The sequence below is a fragment of the Perca flavescens genome, chromosome 17 (genome assembly GCF_004354835.1).
Source record: "Perca flavescens isolate YP-PL-M2 chromosome 17, PFLA_1.0, whole genome shotgun sequence".
Taxonomy (NCBI): Eukaryota; Metazoa; Chordata; class Actinopteri; order Perciformes; family Percidae; genus Perca; species Perca flavescens.
In genome coordinates, this window is record NC_041347.1 from 13,488,629 (window position 1) to 13,508,529 (window position 19,901).

The 19,901-nt window shown below is 39.8% G+C and overlaps 6 protein-coding genes across 6 annotated transcripts; 4 read left to right on the forward strand and 2 right to left on the reverse strand.

The window, feature by feature from the left end:
* Positions 1 to 182: 182 nt before the first annotated feature.
* mad2l1bp (MAD2L1 binding protein) lies at positions 183 to 2,934 on the forward strand. Its single transcript, XM_028603066.1, has 3 exons — positions 183 to 695; positions 1,544 to 1,824; positions 1,913 to 2,934. Exons 1-3 carry the CDS (start codon positions 221 to 223, stop codon positions 2,438 to 2,440), a joined length of 1,284 nt encoding a protein of 427 aa, XP_028458867.1. The 5' UTR covers positions 183 to 220; the 3' UTR covers positions 2,441 to 2,934.
* ephx5 (epoxide hydrolase 5) lies at positions 2,918 to 5,993 on the reverse strand. The gene is made up of 10 exons (XM_028603065.1): positions 5,878 to 5,993; positions 5,716 to 5,780; positions 5,385 to 5,601; positions 5,103 to 5,283; positions 4,768 to 4,977; positions 4,555 to 4,684; positions 3,885 to 4,096; positions 3,616 to 3,724; positions 3,388 to 3,513; positions 2,918 to 3,275 (listed from the first exon to the last, which is right to left on the reverse strand). Exons 2-10 carry the CDS (start codon positions 5,736 to 5,738, stop codon positions 3,074 to 3,076), a joined length of 1,410 nt encoding a protein of 469 aa, XP_028458866.1. The 5' UTR covers positions 5,739 to 5,780; positions 5,878 to 5,993; the 3' UTR covers positions 2,918 to 3,073.
* A 1,403-nt stretch (positions 5,994 to 7,396) lies between these two features.
* Positions 7,397 to 9,883, forward strand: cst3 (cystatin C (amyloid angiopathy and cerebral hemorrhage)). Its single transcript, XM_028603974.1, has 3 exons — positions 7,397 to 7,684; positions 8,475 to 8,585; positions 9,513 to 9,883. Exons 1-3 carry the CDS (start codon positions 7,484 to 7,486, stop codon positions 9,585 to 9,587), a joined length of 387 nt encoding a protein of 128 aa, XP_028459775.1. The 5' UTR covers positions 7,397 to 7,483; the 3' UTR covers positions 9,588 to 9,883.
* A 1,254-nt stretch (positions 9,884 to 11,137) lies between these two features.
* LOC114572369 (glycine N-acyltransferase-like protein 3) lies at positions 11,138 to 13,763 on the forward strand. Its single transcript, XM_028603973.1, has 5 exons — positions 11,138 to 11,896; positions 12,006 to 12,113; positions 12,214 to 12,334; positions 13,046 to 13,178; positions 13,280 to 13,763. The coding sequence occupies exons 1-5, from the start codon at positions 11,822 to 11,824 to the stop codon at positions 13,677 to 13,679; spliced, it is 837 nt and encodes a 278-aa protein (XP_028459774.1). The 5' UTR covers positions 11,138 to 11,821; the 3' UTR covers positions 13,680 to 13,763.
* Positions 13,764 to 14,909: 1,146 nt separating this feature from the next.
* si:dkey-76k16.6 (glycine N-acyltransferase) lies at positions 14,910 to 17,012 on the forward strand. Its single transcript, XM_028603891.1, has 5 exons — positions 14,910 to 15,086; positions 15,283 to 15,393; positions 15,504 to 15,612; positions 16,307 to 16,433; positions 16,561 to 17,012. Exons 1-5 carry the CDS (start codon positions 14,994 to 14,996, stop codon positions 16,961 to 16,963), a joined length of 843 nt encoding a protein of 280 aa, XP_028459692.1. The 5' UTR covers positions 14,910 to 14,993; the 3' UTR covers positions 16,964 to 17,012.
* Positions 17,013 to 17,403: 391 nt separating this feature from the next.
* Positions 17,404 to 19,867, reverse strand: mgme1 (mitochondrial genome maintenance exonuclease 1). Its single transcript, XM_028603454.1, has 5 exons — positions 19,109 to 19,867; positions 18,776 to 18,995; positions 18,538 to 18,670; positions 18,038 to 18,168; positions 17,404 to 17,708 (listed from the first exon to the last, which is right to left on the reverse strand). Exons 1-5 carry the CDS (start codon positions 19,638 to 19,640, stop codon positions 17,669 to 17,671), a joined length of 1,056 nt encoding a protein of 351 aa, XP_028459255.1. The 5' UTR covers positions 19,641 to 19,867; the 3' UTR covers positions 17,404 to 17,668.
* Between the last annotated feature and the right edge of the window lie 34 nt (positions 19,868 to 19,901).

Sequence of the window (19,901 nt, forward strand, 5' to 3'; positions counted from 1 at the left end):
TAGGCTATTGTACATATTTGTCATCGTGTCTTTTACATATTTATTTAGTTATGTTTTTAACTGTTGCAGTACTTTGCTCTATTGTTTATTCCATTTTCATATGTTCATTACATGCACCAAACGCCTTCAACGCCCGCAATAATAAACGCATTTTGATTTAGGATACTTAGCACGAACCAGAGGCACGAACGAACGCACGAGAATTTTCAAAGGGAAAATTATGTTTCGTATTTTTCCATGTAACATGAACACAACATTGATGTCGATCCACGTTTCCCATGATGCAGTGCGGAAAAGAGACCCGGCGGGGACATTCAAAACTATGGCAGAAGACTCGAATATATTTAAACCAACATCAAACTCAGAAAATACGTCCATTATTAACCACGCAGACAATAAAATAACGAGGCGCCTGTCGTTTTCGTCAGAAAAAGATGTTAGCACGCTGGAGGAACCGAATATGACATGTAAAGTCCTAACGTTACAAAGTGTTCCCGACGACTCAAATTCATGCCGACCGTCTGCGGAAGTCGCCGAACAACTCTCACCACAGGCCGTAAACACATGTTTAAAGACGACAAATGTAATAGAATTGAAAGAAGTTTCCTCTGAACATGTACTAAGTTCAAAACAGCATTCTGCGAACAACGCGGACAAAGAAAACACCGATGTGCCCTCGACAACCAGCACTCAAGGTAGGTAACAACCGGTTTGGCTAACGTTAATGTTACCCATCATTTCTAGCACGTTTTTGAGATCCAGCCCGGAGGATGAGTGCAATTAACATTAGTTATTGCATTGTAAACACTGCATTTTCTTTTTAATAGTAGAAAACAAATCCCCCTGGTTGTTGTTAAATGAGTCCTCCTGTTATAATGGTACATGTAGGCTAAGTTTCCAGTTAATATGTTGACACTATTTCTCAAAATACTGCATTTAACATGGACATACTATTCTGAAAAGTATTGATAATATATACGGTATATAGTTATTAGATATATAGTTTTTTTCTCCACTACATTTATTTAATAGCAATAGTTTACAGCTGAACAATTATTCAATTAGCCTAAATGATTAGTCAACAATTTTGATGAAACGATTAGCTAATCGTTTTTAAAGCAAAAGCTTCAACCATTGTCTGACTCCATTGTCTTAATTGTAAGTATTTGTAGCATCTTTCTGTTTATTATTATCATTGTCAACTGAATATCTTTGCATTTTGGAAAAAAATAAGACATTTGAAGATGCTGTCTTGCACTCTGGGAAACTGTAGTGGACAGGATTTACTATTCTTAATCTCTAGTAACTTTACAGACACAGATTTTTCTTATTTTTTGCCTACAAAACATTAATTACAAAGAAAATATAATTAGGCCAAAACTATCCAGCAGTAGATAAAATTAACTGAATGCTTAAGTGCAGGACCTTTTAATGATAACCGAGTATTTGCTACTTATGCCTAAATAATGACAACTAGCTAAAATTGAGCAAGACCGGTCAGTTGCTCATCCTAATGACATTGTTCTGGTCCTTATTTGGACAGATAACACCCAAGAAGAGGACACTTCTGGTCAGAGAAGTTTGCAGGATTCCAGTGTGACTGGCAGTAAACAACATAGTAAGACCGAGGACAATTCTGAGGTGATGAGAAGAGCGCGGGACGAAGGCCGCGTGAACGTGGTTTTCCCTGGACCTGTAACTCAGGAAGGCTGCTGCCGCTTCGTCAGCGAGATCCTCAAGTGCATTCTCTATCAGAGGCAGCAACTACCCATGACGTATGACCAGCTGGTGTACTCCCAGAAGAAGCAGCAAGCCTCCATGCAGGTGAATAGGGAAAATGTGTGTGCACATCAAATGTTCATAAATAAAGAAATGCTGTGGATTTGAGATGCTGAATGTTTTTGCTTTTCAGGATAAAGACATAGTCAGTCGGAGGCTGGTGCAGTCTGCAGACATGGACTGGCGCAAGTGTCAACAGACCCTTCAGGAGCTAGAGGAGGTGCTGCAGCAGCTGGAGGTGCTTTTTTCCCTTAGCAGAGTGCCTCGTGTGCTGCTGCTAATGGGTGGCTCTCTCATCCTCCCCAAAGAGCTGTATGAGATCAACATGGAGGCTCTGGTATTGGCCGGTGGAGATCAATGTCTGCGGGTGTCCTCATGCTTAAGGCAACTCTTCCGCACTCTGTTTGTGGCCGACCTTTTGTCTGACAGCAGACCTGTTCGCTTAATGCCCACCACAGTCTTGGCACTGGCGCACAGGGATTGCGGTGTAGGTTGGTTCCGACCTAAACTACAGTTTAAAGTGCCAACCCGTGTAAAGAACCAAATTATTGCTCTGTCTACTGACCCCAGCACCTGTAAGGAACAAAGGGCACAGGGGTCAGACTGGCAGGATTATGTGTGGTTTCAGGCGCCCATGACTATCAAGGGCTTTGGCAACTGACCCAAAACGTTGGGGAGCACATAGTCTGAAATTGGAGTTTGTATACTACAATTACATTTTAATGGTGGTTCAAGTGCATTTTGAACTTCAATTTTGAATTGAGCTGTCCATGTTTTAATGAATTATGAGTTTAATTGTTTTCTACTTGTGATTAAAAGTATGCCATTTAAAAAAAATAGTTGGTTTATTAACGCAAGCAGTATGGTGTTTTATACCTATATCTTCTGAAATACTGAATGTGTTGTCAAGAAGCTTTGTTGGCATGAACTCTGTTTTGAGAACATTTTGTATCGTTTATATTTAAGAATGTTTTATTTAACTAATTTTTAAGGATCTTAAACACGGAACAACACATGTAATATAGTGCAATATATTTTTTATGAGCATAACTTGAAAAGTTTAATGCATTGTATTGCTTTCTTTAATCCATCTTTGGATACATTTGAGTGCCAGTATCTGTATATACATTTACATTTATTAAAACCTGAAAATTATTTTTTATTATTCAGTGCTGCAATTTTAGAGGCAATCAAGCAATGAGATGCATTGTAGTGTGAAAACAATCTGCATTTGGAATGATCAATCAAAATCAAACACCATGGCAATAATAGGTCTGACAGTGCATCAACAGGTTCAGAACTCCTCCACTTTTTTGACAAACTGGACAATATCGTTGGCTAGCAGCTGGGGCTCCTCAAAGGCAGCAAAGTGACCACCTCGTGGCATGAAAGTGTAGGAGTAGATGTTCCGATACCTAATTTGCGCCCATGTCTTAGGGCAGTGCATCAGCTCCCCAGGGAAGGCGGCAAGTCCAGTGGGCACAAATATCCCTGTCCTAAAACAAAAGAGGAAACTTAAGAGTTCTAACACGATAGGATAATAAGGTGGTCAAATCTGTAACACAAAAGTCGTTATAGTTTTGACAGTATAAGCATTTGGCCACATACTTTGCATCCACTCTATTGTCAGGATTACTCTTAAAGTTCTCTTTGTAGAAGCGCATGGAGGAGACTATGGAGCCTGTGGTCCAGTAGATCATGACATTTGTCAAGAGGTCATCCAGGCTGAATTTCCTGTTCAGATGAAGACAGCAACAATCACATACACCTTGTTGAATCCATCATATCATTTTTTTTTTTTTTAAATAAAAAGCAAAATTGAATTCCCTTTTGTACCTCTCCAGCCCACCATCCACCAGACCTCTGTTCCTTAGATCAGTCCAGGAGGAGAACTTCTCCAGAATGTAGGCCGCCAAGCCTACAGGAGAGTCGTTCACTCCACAGCCTGTACACCCAATTTAAAATATATTAAGAGCTGAAATAAAAGGTACACAGATTATAAAATACTAGGAGCGGGTTGCTTGTTTCATGTGATCTGTCTTTGACCTGTCAATGATGTCAGTAAGATCATCAGAATCTTTTTCTTGGGTTTTGTATGTTCCAACCTGCAGTGTCTGGTTTAGTGGCTTGGATGTGCATGTAGCCGGTTTCCCTCAGGATGTCCCAGACATTTTTCTCAAAGAAGGGGAACAACCGGCGAACATCTTCCCGACTGAAGCCCACCAGGAAGGGCAGATAAGGACCAATCATGAGGGAAAACATCACTTTGAAACCCTTTGTTGATATAAACATGTTTAAGTGGAGACCTTTCACGTACCTGGAAAAGATTACAAAATAAATGTCAATTTTACCTACGGTTATACTGTAGGTCTCACACAAGGGCGTCACTTTGTGTTGACATGGGGGCTTTGATGAAAAAAAACGGCATGATGTCAGAGTAGATAATAGATGGCAACCCAAAAGTGTTGGGAAAGAAGTGACCATTTCAAAAAATGGTGGGGACATGTGCCCAGTGTAAATGACACCTATGGTTTGCAACATTTTAATCTGTATTAAGTGCCAATTTAGAGCTATAAATTGAGGTTTTATCACATGTATTGCTCCAGCATCCAGGAATTTGTAGTGTCAGTAGTATTAGTCACTTGCACACTGCAAGCACTTTCACAATTTAAGTAAGAATGTTACAATGCTCCGTTTTTAAAAAAACAAGTGGGTGGTGGACAATCCACTGCAGTGATTACTTGTGGAATGTAATGGCTTGTTTTGCTGTCTTACTGAGGCTTCATCTGTGCCATGTTGGTGGTGATGAGAGAGCCCCAGTCACCTCCCTGCAGATAGAACTTGGAGAATCCTAAACGCTCCATCAGTTTCAGGAAAATTCGGGCAGCAGCGAGACTGTCGAATCCTGAAAAGATACAGGAAGCACATCTGTAAAACATCTGCTGCTCAAGCTGTAAAACATACATGCGTGTCTTTAGAATGATCTACCTTGTTTATGAGGGGATTCTGAGAAACCATAGCCAGGGATGGACGGGCATATGACCTCAAACGCGACACCATCCTGGTTCTCTGTAAGAAGTGGCAGAATCTTGTAGAACTCATAGAAGGAGCCAGGCCAGCCGTGAACGAGCATAAGTGGCAGAAGCTTCTGATTCTCACGGTGTGGTGGTCGCACGTGGATGAAGTGCACATCCAGTCCTGCATTAAAGCAAACACATTGCCGTGAAAAGAAAAAGTGTGTTGACTGATTATTGGCCAAATTTCCAAATTATTATTCTAAAGCAAAAGAAAACCCTGTTGATTCATTTTGAGGCTGTGAGTACCTTCTATTTTAGTTTTGAAGTGCTGAAACTTGTTAAGCACTGCCACTTGCTTTTTCCAGTCAAACTCGTGTCTCCAATAGGACACCACTTTCTTGAGATATGTGGAATTGAAGCCATACTGGAAGCAGCTATCTTCTAAAGGATCAGTGAAGCGGGTTCTGTCAATGCGCTCATGCAAGTCCTGTTGAATAAAAGCACTGTTGATTACTTCACATAAACATGTTGGCTGTCTTATTATTGGTGCTTTAAATTTGGTAATTGGTGAGGAAAGCTCAAAAGGACCTCAATCTCTTTATCTGAGGTTTGCACTTTAAAGGGATAGATTTTATCATCCTCTGACAGTGGCTTCTCTCCTGCTCCCCACCATCCTTCACCAAGAGGAATACTTTTGACTTGTCTCCTTTTGTGCACTATGTATGCCACCAGTAGTCCCCCTGCTGCCACAGCTGAGCCTATTAGGAGCTGCCGTTGGACGGCATCCAAGCTACAGAAAGTTCCCCTGCAAAGTGAAAACAAATATAGAAAAACTCATTGGAGGTAAGATACAGCTCTAATATTAAGGTACAAATATATCTCGATAAAATCTGAGTATCAGTAGTAAAAGCCTACTTACTTAAAAACCTCAAGTCTTTGCATTGCGCAGTTCCAAAGGTGAGCGGCTGCCCTCTCAGACCCGCACTAGGACAGAGGTAAAACGTGTATTAATTTTCCGCACCGCGCTTCGAAAGTTGTGTACAATAACGTCAAACTGCAACCACCGTACATTTCAACATACCTTATTTGCCTCCTGTTAAGTGTGCCTTCAGACAACGTAAGAATTTCTGCAAATGGGAGGGGCAACTACGGGATTTAGCGGTGTACAAAACACTCGCGATTGTCTGAGTGAAAAAAACATAAAACCCAACAAATCCAAAGTGCCAGATCTCGCGAGAGTTTAGCCCTGAGACAGAAACACGTCTCAAACAAAGTTAATTTTCTCCTGATGTGTCCCTCTGAAAAATGCCACGTTAGTGTTCGAATGTTCTGGAGATATGTGGCTTATGATAAATGGGTCAAATATTTACTTTGGTGACTATGGGGTGAAAGAAGGGCTCATAATCTGTGTTAACGTTCACTTTTCCCATTGGAATCAAAGCATGGACCTGCCGCTAGTCTCCTAAAGAGGTGTGTCAGTGGCGGAGCCCACGTGACACAGTTCCAGGGAGTTGGGGGAGAAGCAGTGGTAGCAAAAACGGTCCTGTCCTGTTAGTAGTGTCATGAGGAGTGTCCCGGGACAGTCAGACACTGTCCTGTGACTCTCAGAGACTGTCCTGTGACTCCCAGACACTGTCCTGTGACTCCATGACTGTCGTGTACACTATCCTGTGACACCCTCACTGTCCTGTAAGTGACTCCATGACTGTCCCGGGACAGTCGGACACTGTCCTGTACACTGTCCTGTACACTGTCCTGTGACACCCAGAGTCTGACTGCCCCGGCCGGGAATGTAGTCACAGGACAGTTTCTGGGAGTACAGGACAGTGTACAGCAGGGATCTTCAACAGGGGGTCTGGGGTCCCTAGGGGGGTCCTCAGAGTCAGTGCAGGGGGGCCTCCAAATTATTGTTCATTTTTGAAAGTTTTTTCAAAAATTAAAAAGTGAAATCCAACATATTATTAGCAAACATAAATCCCCACTGCTAAATGGCCCATAGATAAGGTATAGTCACTAAGGCCATTCACATACACAGTTCGTCCAAAGGGTTAACTGTGCTACATGTATGCTTAACATTTAAACATGATTTATAAAATCATGGCAACATTTAATAGGCTATTTGAATAGCTTAGTATTCTATACAAAAAGGTATAAAGGCTTTACACATTGTTGTAGGCCCAGTTTATTATGCAACTTCATTTTATACAACATATGTAGTAGGGGGTCCCTGCTCCATCTCTGTTTTAGTTAAGGGATCCTTGGCTTAAAAAAACTTTGAGGAACCCTGGTGTACAGGACAGTGTCTGACTGTCCCTGGACAGTCATGGGAGTCACAGGACAGTGACTGTCCTGGGACGCTCCTCAGGACACTACTAACAGGACAGGACAGTTTTTGCTGCCACTCCTGCTGGAGAGGGGCGTCTCGGTTCTGAACCAACATCATGGATGTATTAGATCAAGATGGACAAAGATCCTTTATACTAAACCGTCTCTGACATGGGTGTATTATGAGAACGTTCTGAACCGTCTCTGCCCAATCAGATAGAAGGGGTTGCAGAGATAGTTGATTGGCTGCAAGATGTGCCACTCCCCGTGAACAAAACAAGCGTGACGTCGTTGTTTATATAAGAGGGAGGAAACGTCGAGCTGTTGTTGTTTTGTAATATTAAATCCGGAGTTACAGAAACATGATGTGGAAGATTGTCTTCCCTGTTCTTGCGGCCGTTTTCGCCGTCGGCTTAGGAGGACTTGTAGGGGGGGTTTCCGACGTAGATATCAATAACGAAGATATGCGTAATGCCCTCAACTTCGCCGTCGTCCAACACAACAGGGGCAGCAACGACCTGTACCTCAGCCAAGTGGCAGAAGTGGTCAAGGCTCAGAGACAGGTCAGTGACGTTTCGTTTGCTCTTGTGAATGTCTACAACTTTATTTAACAGACCTTGTGAAATCAAGCTAATCCAGTTTACACGTAGCCTATGCGTCGTGTGATATCAACCATTAACAGTAACGTTAACGTCACAGAGTAGCTAGGCCTTTTACGCCCGTAAATTAATTACCCATTTTTGTATTTCTACTTGTAAATTTGCATTAAGTCATGCCTGTAAGCATATAACTTTAGGTCTACAGTGATTTATAGATGTTTACACCGTGTCGTGTTCATGGATCTTAGTGGAAATTTCGGGATTGTGAAACGACGTCTGTCTGGCCCTTTTTAAATAGGCTAACACCATAATCCAATCAAATCCTATCAAATCCCATCCTGTCCCGTCCAGCTTTAACGGCTGTAAAGTCTGTCTTTTTTCCTTCTTATAGCCTACATCCATGCTCTCTTCACACATTTATTAAGAAGCACCTTTGTTTTGGCTGCAGATCAGTTAATTTGTGGTCATTTTACAGTCGATCATGTTGCGCCTTTCTTGACACTTCAAAGAGGGCTAACATATAGCAGCATCAGATCATTTTGAGTGTTGCTGTGGACTTGATTGATATCTGACTAACACACAATTTCAGTGACGTAATCATTTTAAAATTAGAATTTTATAATAATATGAATATTTGGGGTATGTTAATTTAAATTTAAACTTGGCTAGAATGTAATGGCTTAAATGTAATAAATACAATGCTTGAAGTTTATCATAATCTGTATTACCATGACCCACACATTTCTTTTTGCAGGTGGTTGCTGGCATGAAGTACATCATAACGGTGAGAATGGCGAAGACCCCATGCAGAAAGGGCAGTGAAAATGAAGTGTGCGGCATCTACCAAGACCAAGAAATGGCTCGGGTAATGACTTTATTTAGAGGCTATAACCTCAGCTTCTGGAAGGAAAAATCCCCATTTGATTTAGCTATTGTGAGTTATTATTAAACGTCATACAGAAGACTTATACTTCTCTCTTCAACAGTAGACCGCAAACTGTCACATTGTGAAACAAATATATATTTTCCCATTTTGAACAATCAAGCTTTGTTTGTTAAAGGAAGATGGAATTAGACAGAGCAGCGTGAAACAAGGGGAACTAGCTAGCAAAGCTGTTAAGCATAGTCATTTTTCACTAGATAGCTAAATTTAACAAATAATTAAACATAGCCTATTAATATGGATATTCCATTTTTTAAATGATCAGGATCCTAAAATAATCCTGATCATTGAACATGGGGAATGGGGGATGACGTCTTTTACAATGCTTTAAGTGAGGACATTAAGTTCATCATGCCCTCTTAAAAACATTAAAAAAATCTTTGTTGATCTTTGACTAGTGCTGGGCGATATGGAGAAAATCAAATATCACGATATTATACCTCAATATCAATACCGCAACGATATTGTAGTGTTGACTACTGGTGCTTTCACAAAATATTTACACAATTAGATTTTTGATAAATAATCTTCAGTAATGTGGATATAATGACTAAGTGGGTAAATGCAAATAATAGAACAGCTAGAACAGTCTGGTGTGTTCATAAAATGACATCACTTTACTGTATTGCAGCCTTTAAAACCAGGAAAAGACAACACTTATGTCATATCACAATATTACGATATCCAAAATCTAAGACGATATCTAGTCTCATATCACGATATCAATATAATATTTATATATTGCCCAGCTCTTTCTTTGACTATGATAATCTCACACATTAAATGCTATGTGCTGTTTTATTTTTGATATATTTATATATATAATGTGTGTAACTTTTTCTTCTTCAGCCTTACCAGTGCACATTTACAGTGTGGAGCCGCCCTTGGCTTAATGAAATCCAGCTGCTGAAGGAGATATGCTAGAAAGAGAACCACGTGGGACATCTTTAGTCTTAGCATTGTTTGCTGAATAACCGTCATACAGAGTCATATGTATTCCTGTATACAAAACAAAAATCGATTTGCTGCATATGCTACTTCACTGCTACATTGAATAACTTTTGAAAGTCTGTGTGTTTCAGACTAACCTATAGAGTAAAGCAATATAAAGATGTATTAACTTTTATCGGCGCTACTAAACCAAGCAAATAACTAATAAGTGTGGTAACCACACACTGTTTTTAAATTAAATGACAATTAAAATAGTATGTGAACTTAAATGAATGTGTCCATGTGGTTAATGCATATAGGTTTAATATTTTATTGAGTAGAGAAAGGTTTTTGTGTATTTTTCAGCATTCCTGTCATCATCTGACATTTGGCCAATAAGAGTGTGAATGCTATGAAATGTATATTTTAGGAAGCAAAAACTTCAGAAGTTATAATTACCCCAGATTTTATTTTTAAAACATGAATTTCTCGTTTTCAAAACGTGGTTTGATAATGTGAATTTCTCCTTCTGTCTTGACATCAGACCCTGCAAGAAAGTGACACAACATAGCTATCTATCTATCTATCTATCTATCTATCTATCTATATATATTATATATATATATATATATATATATATATACACACACAGATACAGTGCTGCTCATAAGTTTTCATACCCATGCTAAAGTTGACTAAAAAGAGGAATAAAAAAATCATCTTTAGGAAATTGATCTTCATGCCTTAATTAAAAAAAATGAGGAAAAATCTAACCTTTTAAGGACACAAATTTTCTTTGTGAATGAATAATGTATTGTACATAAATAAATGTTCTTCCTTAAAATACAGGGGCCATAATTATACATACCCCTATGTTAAATTCCCATAGAGGAAGGCAGATTTTTATTTTTAAAGGCCAGTTATTTCATGCATCCTGATAAAGTTCCCTTGGCCTTTGGAATTAAAATAGCCCCACATAATCACATACCCTTCACCATACCTAGAGATTGGCATGGTTTTATTTCAGTTAGTCTAATAGTTGGTTTGATTTATACACACACACACACACACACACACACTCTCTCTCTACCGGTCAAAAGTTTGGGGGTCACTTAGAAATTTCCATTCCACTCCATTACAGACCGAATACCAGCTGAGATCAGTTGCATTGTTTTTTTTTAATCAGGGCAGCAGTTTTCAGATTACATTATGTGCTTACATAATTGCAAAAGGGTTCTCGACTGTTGTAGAAAGAAGTGGCTGATCTTTAATGCAATATCTACATAGCAAATTATCAGAAACCATTCATGCAATGTTCCAAAGGCACATTCTGTTTACTAATCTGATATCATTTTAAAAGGCTAACTGAGAAAACATTGGAGAACCCTTTTGCAATTATGTAAACACATAATGTAATCTGAAAACTGCTGCCCTGGTTAAAAAAAAAACAACGCAACTGATCTCAGCTGGTATTCTGTCTATAATGGAGTGGAATGGAAATTTCTAAGTGACCCCAAACTTTTGACCAGTATTGTATATATTACCTTGTCCAAAGTCTTTAACATTTTCTGGACGTGTTCACAGATTTTATTTAGATAATTAATAGCAGATGTCTCTACTGCGACAGAACCATGGATGTAGGACCGCACAGTATAATAACGAGTGCACTAGCCTACATGATCACAAATAAAGCGGGATATGGCCTAGTCTTTTTCTGCTTGAGTAGACCCATAGACAGTATATAGAGTAGACCTCTTTGAAGACACGCTCAGCCAGTGTTCTCTCGATTTGGGCTCCCTATCGAGATGTGGTGAGTAAGGATCATAGACTATACACAGTCTATGGTAAGGATATACGTCCTGCACATGCGTGGTAGCATTATTTAGGAGAGTTGGTCTATCGAAATGATCGAAATACGCTACCACCGAAAAATATATTATGATAGAGTAGGCTATTTTACAGTACACTTACCGCTGTTTGTAATTAAAAAGTAAGATGCCATATTACGGAAATAGGGTTACACAAAAACCCTAAGGTAGCATTTTTCGACAAGGCAGCATAAATCGTCAGAACACCGGTATGAGACACACAGTAACACATAAGTGACATGCCCTGCATGACCGACCGTCAGTGATTTATAAAGGCGGAGACCGTTTTTATTAGAACAGAGCAGTTTAAACCGGCAGGCAGGATAAAGTGCATCGGTAAAGAGGCTTCACTTCCCAAACATGAAGTTCCTTAACAAAGACGAACTGCAGATCGCTGAAGGAGTTCTGCTAAAACACTTACCCAAGAGTTCTAAGGTAGACGGCTGCAAGCTATTAATATTCACACGTCAAATATTAACTCATGTCAGCATGTAATCGCAGTGTCTTTCTACTCCCTGTAGCTCTAACCTGTTCCTGTTTTTAGGTATATGGTTTCCTATATGCTATTAACAGGAACAAACCAAGCACACTGGAGGTCATCGTTGATACATGGCCTGATTTTAAAGTCATCATTTGCCGACCTGACCCCAATGTGAGTTCACATCCTAATGGAGAATTGGATATGTTGTAGGCCTATACGTCGTGTTTTTGAATATGCCACATGCTTGCTAAATTTAGCGTTAACTTGACAGAACAAGCGCGCCCTGGAGTTCATGAAAAAGGTGACATACTACAGCATGGATGAGCTGAGTTTAAGGAAAATGCTGACAGAAGAGAATGCAATTGACTGGAGCACCTACTTTCTTATTGGAGGTTAGTAAGATCACTGCAGACAGTGTCTGTTAACCGTCAGGCAACACAGGTTAATTGTTGCAGTTTGTAAACCAGTGGTGTGAAGTATATACTGGTAAATACATTTAAACACTGTACTTTCATACTTTCAGTTTTAGGTACATGTACTTATCTTGAGTAGGCCTCTTTACAGGCCATGCCACTTTTACTCCACTAGGCTACTTCTACTCCACTTCAATTCAGAGGTACATATTGAACCTTTTATTTCACTACATTTATATTATTTGACAGCTGTAGTTACTATTAATACGATTTTACACAACATATAGTAGCCTATGACACGCTTATAACATATCTTGCATTATTATGAAATACTCAACAGTAGCTACTATACTTGAACCCCACTTAGACAGTAAAATGCTAGTTAGACATATATGAATCAATGACAATAATCTAAATAACATACATTCTATAAGTTTGATACTCATCTGGACTATTTTTTGCTTTGAGTACTTTTACTTTTGATACTTAAGAGTACATTTAGGTTAGTTATATATGTTTTACTATTTTCAATGCAAGACTTCTTAACTTGTACTAGTGTACTTTTGCAATGTGGTGTTGCTATTTCTACTGAGAGATGAAAGTGAATGCTTTCTCCACTACTGGTCTAACCATAGACTGTATTGGGTGCAACAGAATTGTATTAACATGTGAATAATTTTTGTCCAACAGGATTTGACATTTCCCATACCTCCATGCTCAAAGAAGTGGCTTCTGACAGAGAAGTCAACAACAGATGCTATACTGCGGTGCATCTTCTGTATCTGCCAGACAGCAGCCATCTGCTCACACCAGCAGCTGGCAGGTAGAGTCACATAATTAAAATGTACTTTATCTGTAAAAAGTCAAATAATAATAATAATATTGTTTTCTACGCTCAGATTGTCACAATCTGCTTCTCCACAGTGAGTTTGAATCAAGGATTTCATCGCTTAACCTTTCCCATGTTGACTTGGTGAATAAAACCTGGAAGTTTGGAGGGAACGAGCAGGCTTACAGAAACATTCAAAACCTCATCAGCAACTTCCCGTCATGCTGCATCACTGACGGCCAGGGCCAGCCGGTGTCCTGGATTCTTGTGTATGATTACTGTGCTTTGGGCTTATTGTACACTCTGCCAGAGCATAGAGGGAGAGGCTACGCCAAAGTCCTGGTCAGCACCATGGCCAAGAGACTCCACGCTGAGAGCTACCCGGTGTACTGCTTCGTAGAGGAGGAGAACACAGCCTCCTACATGCTCTTTAAAAAACTGGGCTTCATTGAGGATCCCTCATACAGGGCGGCATGGTTTGAGTTCAACTTTTGATTTTGTAACCATTACTCAACAAGCGTTTGTATAAAAATAACTTTCAATGTTTCCTTTGAGAATGTGATTAAAATGTAAAGTTTACACATGGTGTAGGCTCTCCAAAGCATTGCATCAAAACCTGGTTATAATGGTGGTATAAAGGAAAATGGCATTACTGACCCAAATAATAATGTCACCTTATCATAACACATTAATATAAAATATGTGATTTGCTCTCTGTTTGCAGTTATAGAAAATAATGTACATCCAATATATTTACCATAGAGGCTACCTCATTTTATACACACCGATGCAATTATTAGTAACCACGGTTCTCCAAAATAAAGACATTTAGTTGTTTTATTCAGGTTTCACATTACTGTTGTTGCGTTCTGAATTTCTGAGAAAGGAGAGGCTTGGGTCCAAATGAAGATTTAACAAAATGATTTAATAATTAAATTCTCAGCATGAGAAAAACAAGTTTTACGCTGCAGCGGGCTGAAATAGCTGTCTCTCCTAACGGGTCCACATCTATCACATATCATTTGTTTCTCTAACGTAATGAGCGTTTGAGGTTACTCCCGGACATAGATCAAAGATGTAACTTCTTTTCAAACTACAGGAATTAACATTCTTTTGTTCTAATCAAGTCTGCACGACAACAGGGGTTTGGCTCCAAGACGGATAAACAAAAGGTTTCTTCCTGCCGTGAGACAAAGAGTATGCTAAGTGACAGACATGATCTAATTTATCTTGAGAAACTTTAGGAATCAGTATAAAACAGAAAGCTATTAATTAGGTCTAACAGTAGTGGTACAATCCTTTTCGCCTTACCCAGCTGCAGCGTAGGCCTACATTAAATACATCAAAACATAAAACTACATTGATATCAAAAATCAGCATTGTTTAATCTTAAATGAGTCATTCTGCATAATGAGTACTTTAACTTTCAGCAGGCTACTTTAAGTATATTTTGATGCTAATACTCTTGTACTTTTTCTTGATTTTGAACTTCATACAGTCATTGCTTTGAATGCAGGACTTTTACTTGTAGCAGACTATTTTTTTTTTTTTTTTACAATGTAATAATTAAGTAATCGGAATAGAGAACATGGAAGTGATTCCCCCCCTATACCCATACCTGCGTATCACGTAGCTTAGACTACACCACTGCAATACCCCCTCCCCACCCCACTACTCAAGCGTGTCGAAAGTGCGAATCGGAAGTCCATTTCAGCCTGAAAAAAAAATTTGCATGGATTCACAGGAACGCTGCGCTCCCAATCCTATCCTAACAACTTTGGTACGGGTTTCTTGATATCCCAGACTGGAATGATTTCACCAGAAATGACGATGGAACTGACCGGAGAGCAGCTGAAAGTGACTGAGACCCAGCTGAAAAGATATTTACCTCGGTCACAACAGGTGTGTTCAGTCCCGTTATGATATCTACTATATACATAACATTAACTTATAATACAATCTATAGCCTATTGAAAGTCGATGACTACCGGTAATAGGCTATTATTATTGTGTTTGCTTGACAACGTAGTTTACTATATTCACTGCCTAACTGATCCAATCAATCTTTGGATTACAATGTAACTATTTCCTTTTTAAGGTTTATGGTTTTCTGGTCCTCAGAAACAGAGTCAGATCAGACTCTGTGAGGGTTTTAGTGGACAGATGGCCAGAGTTCAACGTCATTGTCTGCAAACCACAATACGAACAGGTAACTACTTATCTATGTGTACTAATATGCATATATACATACATGTATGTATACATACATGCATTTCTGCATACAGTCTATTTACATAGGCCCTATCTCTCTTCCTACAGAAGGGTGATCACTTCAAAGACACACTGGTTTTTGCTAAAGATGAAGCTGTTCTCGAAGAAACCATTAGGAAGTCCTCTGTTATTGACTGGACCCAGTACCTTTGTCTTGGTAAGCACTTTTGTTCTTTTCATTGTCTCTAGTGGCCCTATGATTGTTGAAAAACGGTCATGGCATTAATGCACTGATCTTTACAGTCTTAAAATTACACTGTATAGTAACTGTATTTTTATTTGATTTAGGAAAGTCCTATTAAATGATAATTGACATAACAATGGAGAGGTTACAAAACCCAGGCACCTGATATTATTTTTAATGTGATTTTTGCACTGCTGTCTTTTGGGTATAAATTTAGCTTTGGGTTTTATCTTTTCTTTTGTGTTTAGAGTCCTCCCATTATTATGGCATATCGTACCACCATTTTATGTCATATTCCTACACCACAAAAAGGGCAAAGTACAGTAGCGTAGTGCCATCTACCATCTAAATGATTATACAGCCAGAGAGCCATCATCGAGCAAAGTGCTCAACAAGTATGTAGGTTAATAAGAAAGGAGAAGTTCTAAGATGACTATGTAAAAACATACTTAACGGCTTTTTCCAAAATATCAGAGCAACTTTGTGATGTTTTACATCTGCCAAACACATCTATATTTGCACGTTTGTGCTTTTGAAAACAAGGTTGAAATCTTACTTTCTTACCTTTAATCCTGTTTAAATAATACATTTTCAAGTGAAAAGAAATACAAATACAAAATGTATCCACACATTTTTTTTTTATTGGCTTTTTTTTCTTCATATCAAGGAATCAATCTTCGCCACTTGGAGATATTCAAAGCAGTGGCATCAGAAAAAGACGTGTCCAGCAGCAAACTGGCAGTGTGCCATATGATGATACTGGAGGATGTATCCAACCTTCCCTCTATAGACAGGTAGAGCCCAGCTATCCAGTGATATCTTCAGTGTCTAGTGTGTGACTAAATCATTATCTTAGGTTTAGTAGTTCATCAATAAAGCAGGAATCTGCTCTGAAAAGCCTTCTGTTCTGTTCTGCATCAGCTCCGGGATCTCACTTAGCTCTCTGGATGAATCGCACGTCAGCTTGGTGAATCAGATGTGGAAGTTTGGAAAGAACGAGGGCGCTGCCAGAATGATCCGGAACATGATAGCAAACTTCCCCTCCTGCTGCGTGCTAGATGCAGAAGGAACGCCTGTGTCCTGGATCCTGACCTATGCGTCATGTGCAATGGGCATATTGTACACTCTGCCAGAGCACAGAGGGAAAAGCTACGCCAAAGTCCTGGTCAGCACCATGGCCAAGAGACTCCACGCTCAGGGCTACCCGGTGTACTGCTTCATAGAGGAGGAGAACGACGTCTCCTACATGCTCTTTAAAAAACTGGGCTTCATTGAGGACCCCTCATACAGGGAAGCCTGGTTTGGATTCAATGATTCTTTTTAAAAGTAACACGCCGACTTATTGGGAATTTAGTTTATTCACCGTAACCCCCAGAGTTAGACAAGTCCATACATACCCTTCTCATCTCCGTGCGTGCTGTAAGGCTGTCTGACGGCTCCAGCGGCATCAGGCCAGCACAGAACATCAGGTGAATGGTTCCAGCAATCCTACTACTCCGAATAAGTGACAAAATAACGCCAACATATTCCTATTTACATGTTGTGATTTATAGAGTCACAGCGTGTACAAAAAACAACGTAACATGAGACACAGCCATCTTCTAACTGTAAACAAACCGGGAACTATATTCTCAGGCGGAAGAATATAGTACTTGGGCGGAGTGATATGCTTGCAGCAAGCCTGTCTGAGAATATAGTTCCCGGTTTGTTTACTGTTAGAAGTAAACAAGACGAGAAGGGTATGTATCGACTTGTCTTACTCTGGGGGTTACGGTGAATAAGCTTAATTCCCATTAAGTCGGCGTGTTCCTTTAAATACCTCAAAGAAGATGCCCCATAAAAGTTGCTCTCAGCATTGAAAATGGGAAAGATTACATAAAAATGCTAGTCAGAAATCAAGGTTAAAAGGCGTATGTTTTTACCCTCCTACTGCATGGGAGCATGTTATATTTTCAGTTTAGCTTCAGTTGCCTTAAACTGAAATGACCTCCTTCATGGACATGGCCTTAAAGATCTCACTTCACACATCTCATCTATTTTCCACAAAAACACTTGATGCAGGACTGGATCTAAAATGAAAGGAAGAAAAACTTTCAGTAGTTATCATCCAGATAGCTGTGGTGCTAGGTGTAAATCGAATTAAACTTAGGTAGAGCTTCAGGTAATGCCGATGCACATTATTGAATATTTTTTATATTAATAATTTGGTCTATAAAATTTCAAATATAATGAGAAACTGCCACCACAAGTAACTGCTGCCCAAAGTGATTTTTAAGATCAGGTTAATAAAAACATAATCAAACCGTATTAATGCATTTATTTCTGAATAAAATCCATGATCTTTTCTACACGAATGGAAAATTGAATTGAGAGATTGAAAAAAGGCTTACTGCTTTACCTTTGTTCTGTGAACTTTTCAAGTCGAACCAACCAAGTTTTCCAGTACTCCAACATCAGCTCTGAGCTCAACTGATGAGCATGGGCAGGTGAGCCGTCCTTGTAGGCTACTACAATGAGTCCATTTTCAACCTGCAATGAGGAGATATCAGTGGGTATGAGGTTGTTCTTTTGTGTGACACAGTGTAGCACACACACAGTCAAAATTAAATGTTTGTAACGTTCTATATTCTATCTTTTTGTATCTATATTTCTTACTACGTCCACTACGCTCACAGCCAACAGCCTTAAACTGACACTCTTATCGGATACTCTTTAGCAATGAGCACAACACCCTTAAACTGACATTCTTATCTGACACATGCAGCTTTAAGCATTAACTGTCAGTATTTAATGCTATTAGTTCTACATAATTTCACTTCAGGCTGAGAGACAGTTCTGTCAATCTGGGTGAAAAGCAGAGAATTAAAAGAAAACCAAAGCGATAACTCAGTAGATCACCTGGTATTTGTAGTTTCCATCGTTGTTCAAAGCCCCGGCGTAGGCTGCCACCTGAATAGGATTGTCATATGTGTTGCTCAGGAATGGTTTGGGCTTCTCTGAAGTCTTCCAGTCAATAACACATAGTACACCCCTGCAGACAAGAAAGTGGGCTGTGAGTGCAGTGGAGGTAGTAAGAAATATCAAGTCTAATATGGAAAAAGTAGACTCTACTTTTTCTGCAAGTCAGGATATTTACCTGTAGCGAGCAACACAATCCACAATTCCCAGATAGTTCAGCGTGCCGTGTTGCACAGTGCTTTCAGTAGCTCTCACTGCACTGACGTCCTCCAGTACGTGAGAGATGCTCTCCATGTATCCCTGTACCTCAGGTGGATACTCTTTGTTCTTCCATGTTGCACCTGACGTCAGGATGTCCTCCACAGCTGAATGGAAAAGCTTCCCTTGCCTAAATAAATCTGATTAGAGTTCAACAACTTTTGGTCACTTCCCAGTTTCTACAAACCCCGCATCTACGTTGACACACCACACATCATTTAATAGCAGCTTACGTTGATGTTACAAAACTTACTCTGACTGTATTCTTTAAAGCCTTCCTCTCCAAGCTCTGCGATCATCTTCCTCTTCCACCTCTCCAGGTAGAAGATCTGCTCTTGGGAAAGAGTCTGCTGAAGAATGCGCGTCACACTCGGTACTAATGATCTGCCCTGGCCCCGGTTTAACAAAATCCGGGCTGGAGGTCCTGTCTCTGGCTCCTCTGTTTCTACACTCTCTTCGCAGCGTAAGAAGGGATGAAGGGTTTTGGGTTCCCTCATTTCTGGTCTTGAGGAAGGCGTTTGAGCTTTGACAACAGGTCCAAAGATGTGCTCATCCTCCGTTAGCAGGGTCTCAGGGGTTTGGGAACTGACCCTGGATGACATTACAGACTTTACAAGGGAAGAGTATCGCTCACAGTCCACTGAGCTGTACGGGCTGTGTCTCTTTGGGGATGTTAGGCAATAGCAAGCAGAGAAATCCCTCACAGTGAGGGAGGTGCATTGATGGACAATGGTGCCTCCAGCGCACACCACGCGTTTAAGAATGTACATTGTGACCACTTTCATACAACAAGCTCATAGAAGGCAATGACTTATTCGCTAACCAACGGCCTACGTACAGCTGTTTCAGTGTTGTAACAGCAACGTTACAACGAAGATGTTTGCCTTCATTTGGGCGACGGTACTTGCCCCAACATGTCCCAAAGTAACTCGTCGTCCAAACGAACACAACTGTTTCTCTATTACTTCCGTAACTAGGAAGTGTAGTTCCGGGTATGACTGCATTTGTACCGGTAGAAACTACATTACCCATAATGTGCAGTGTAT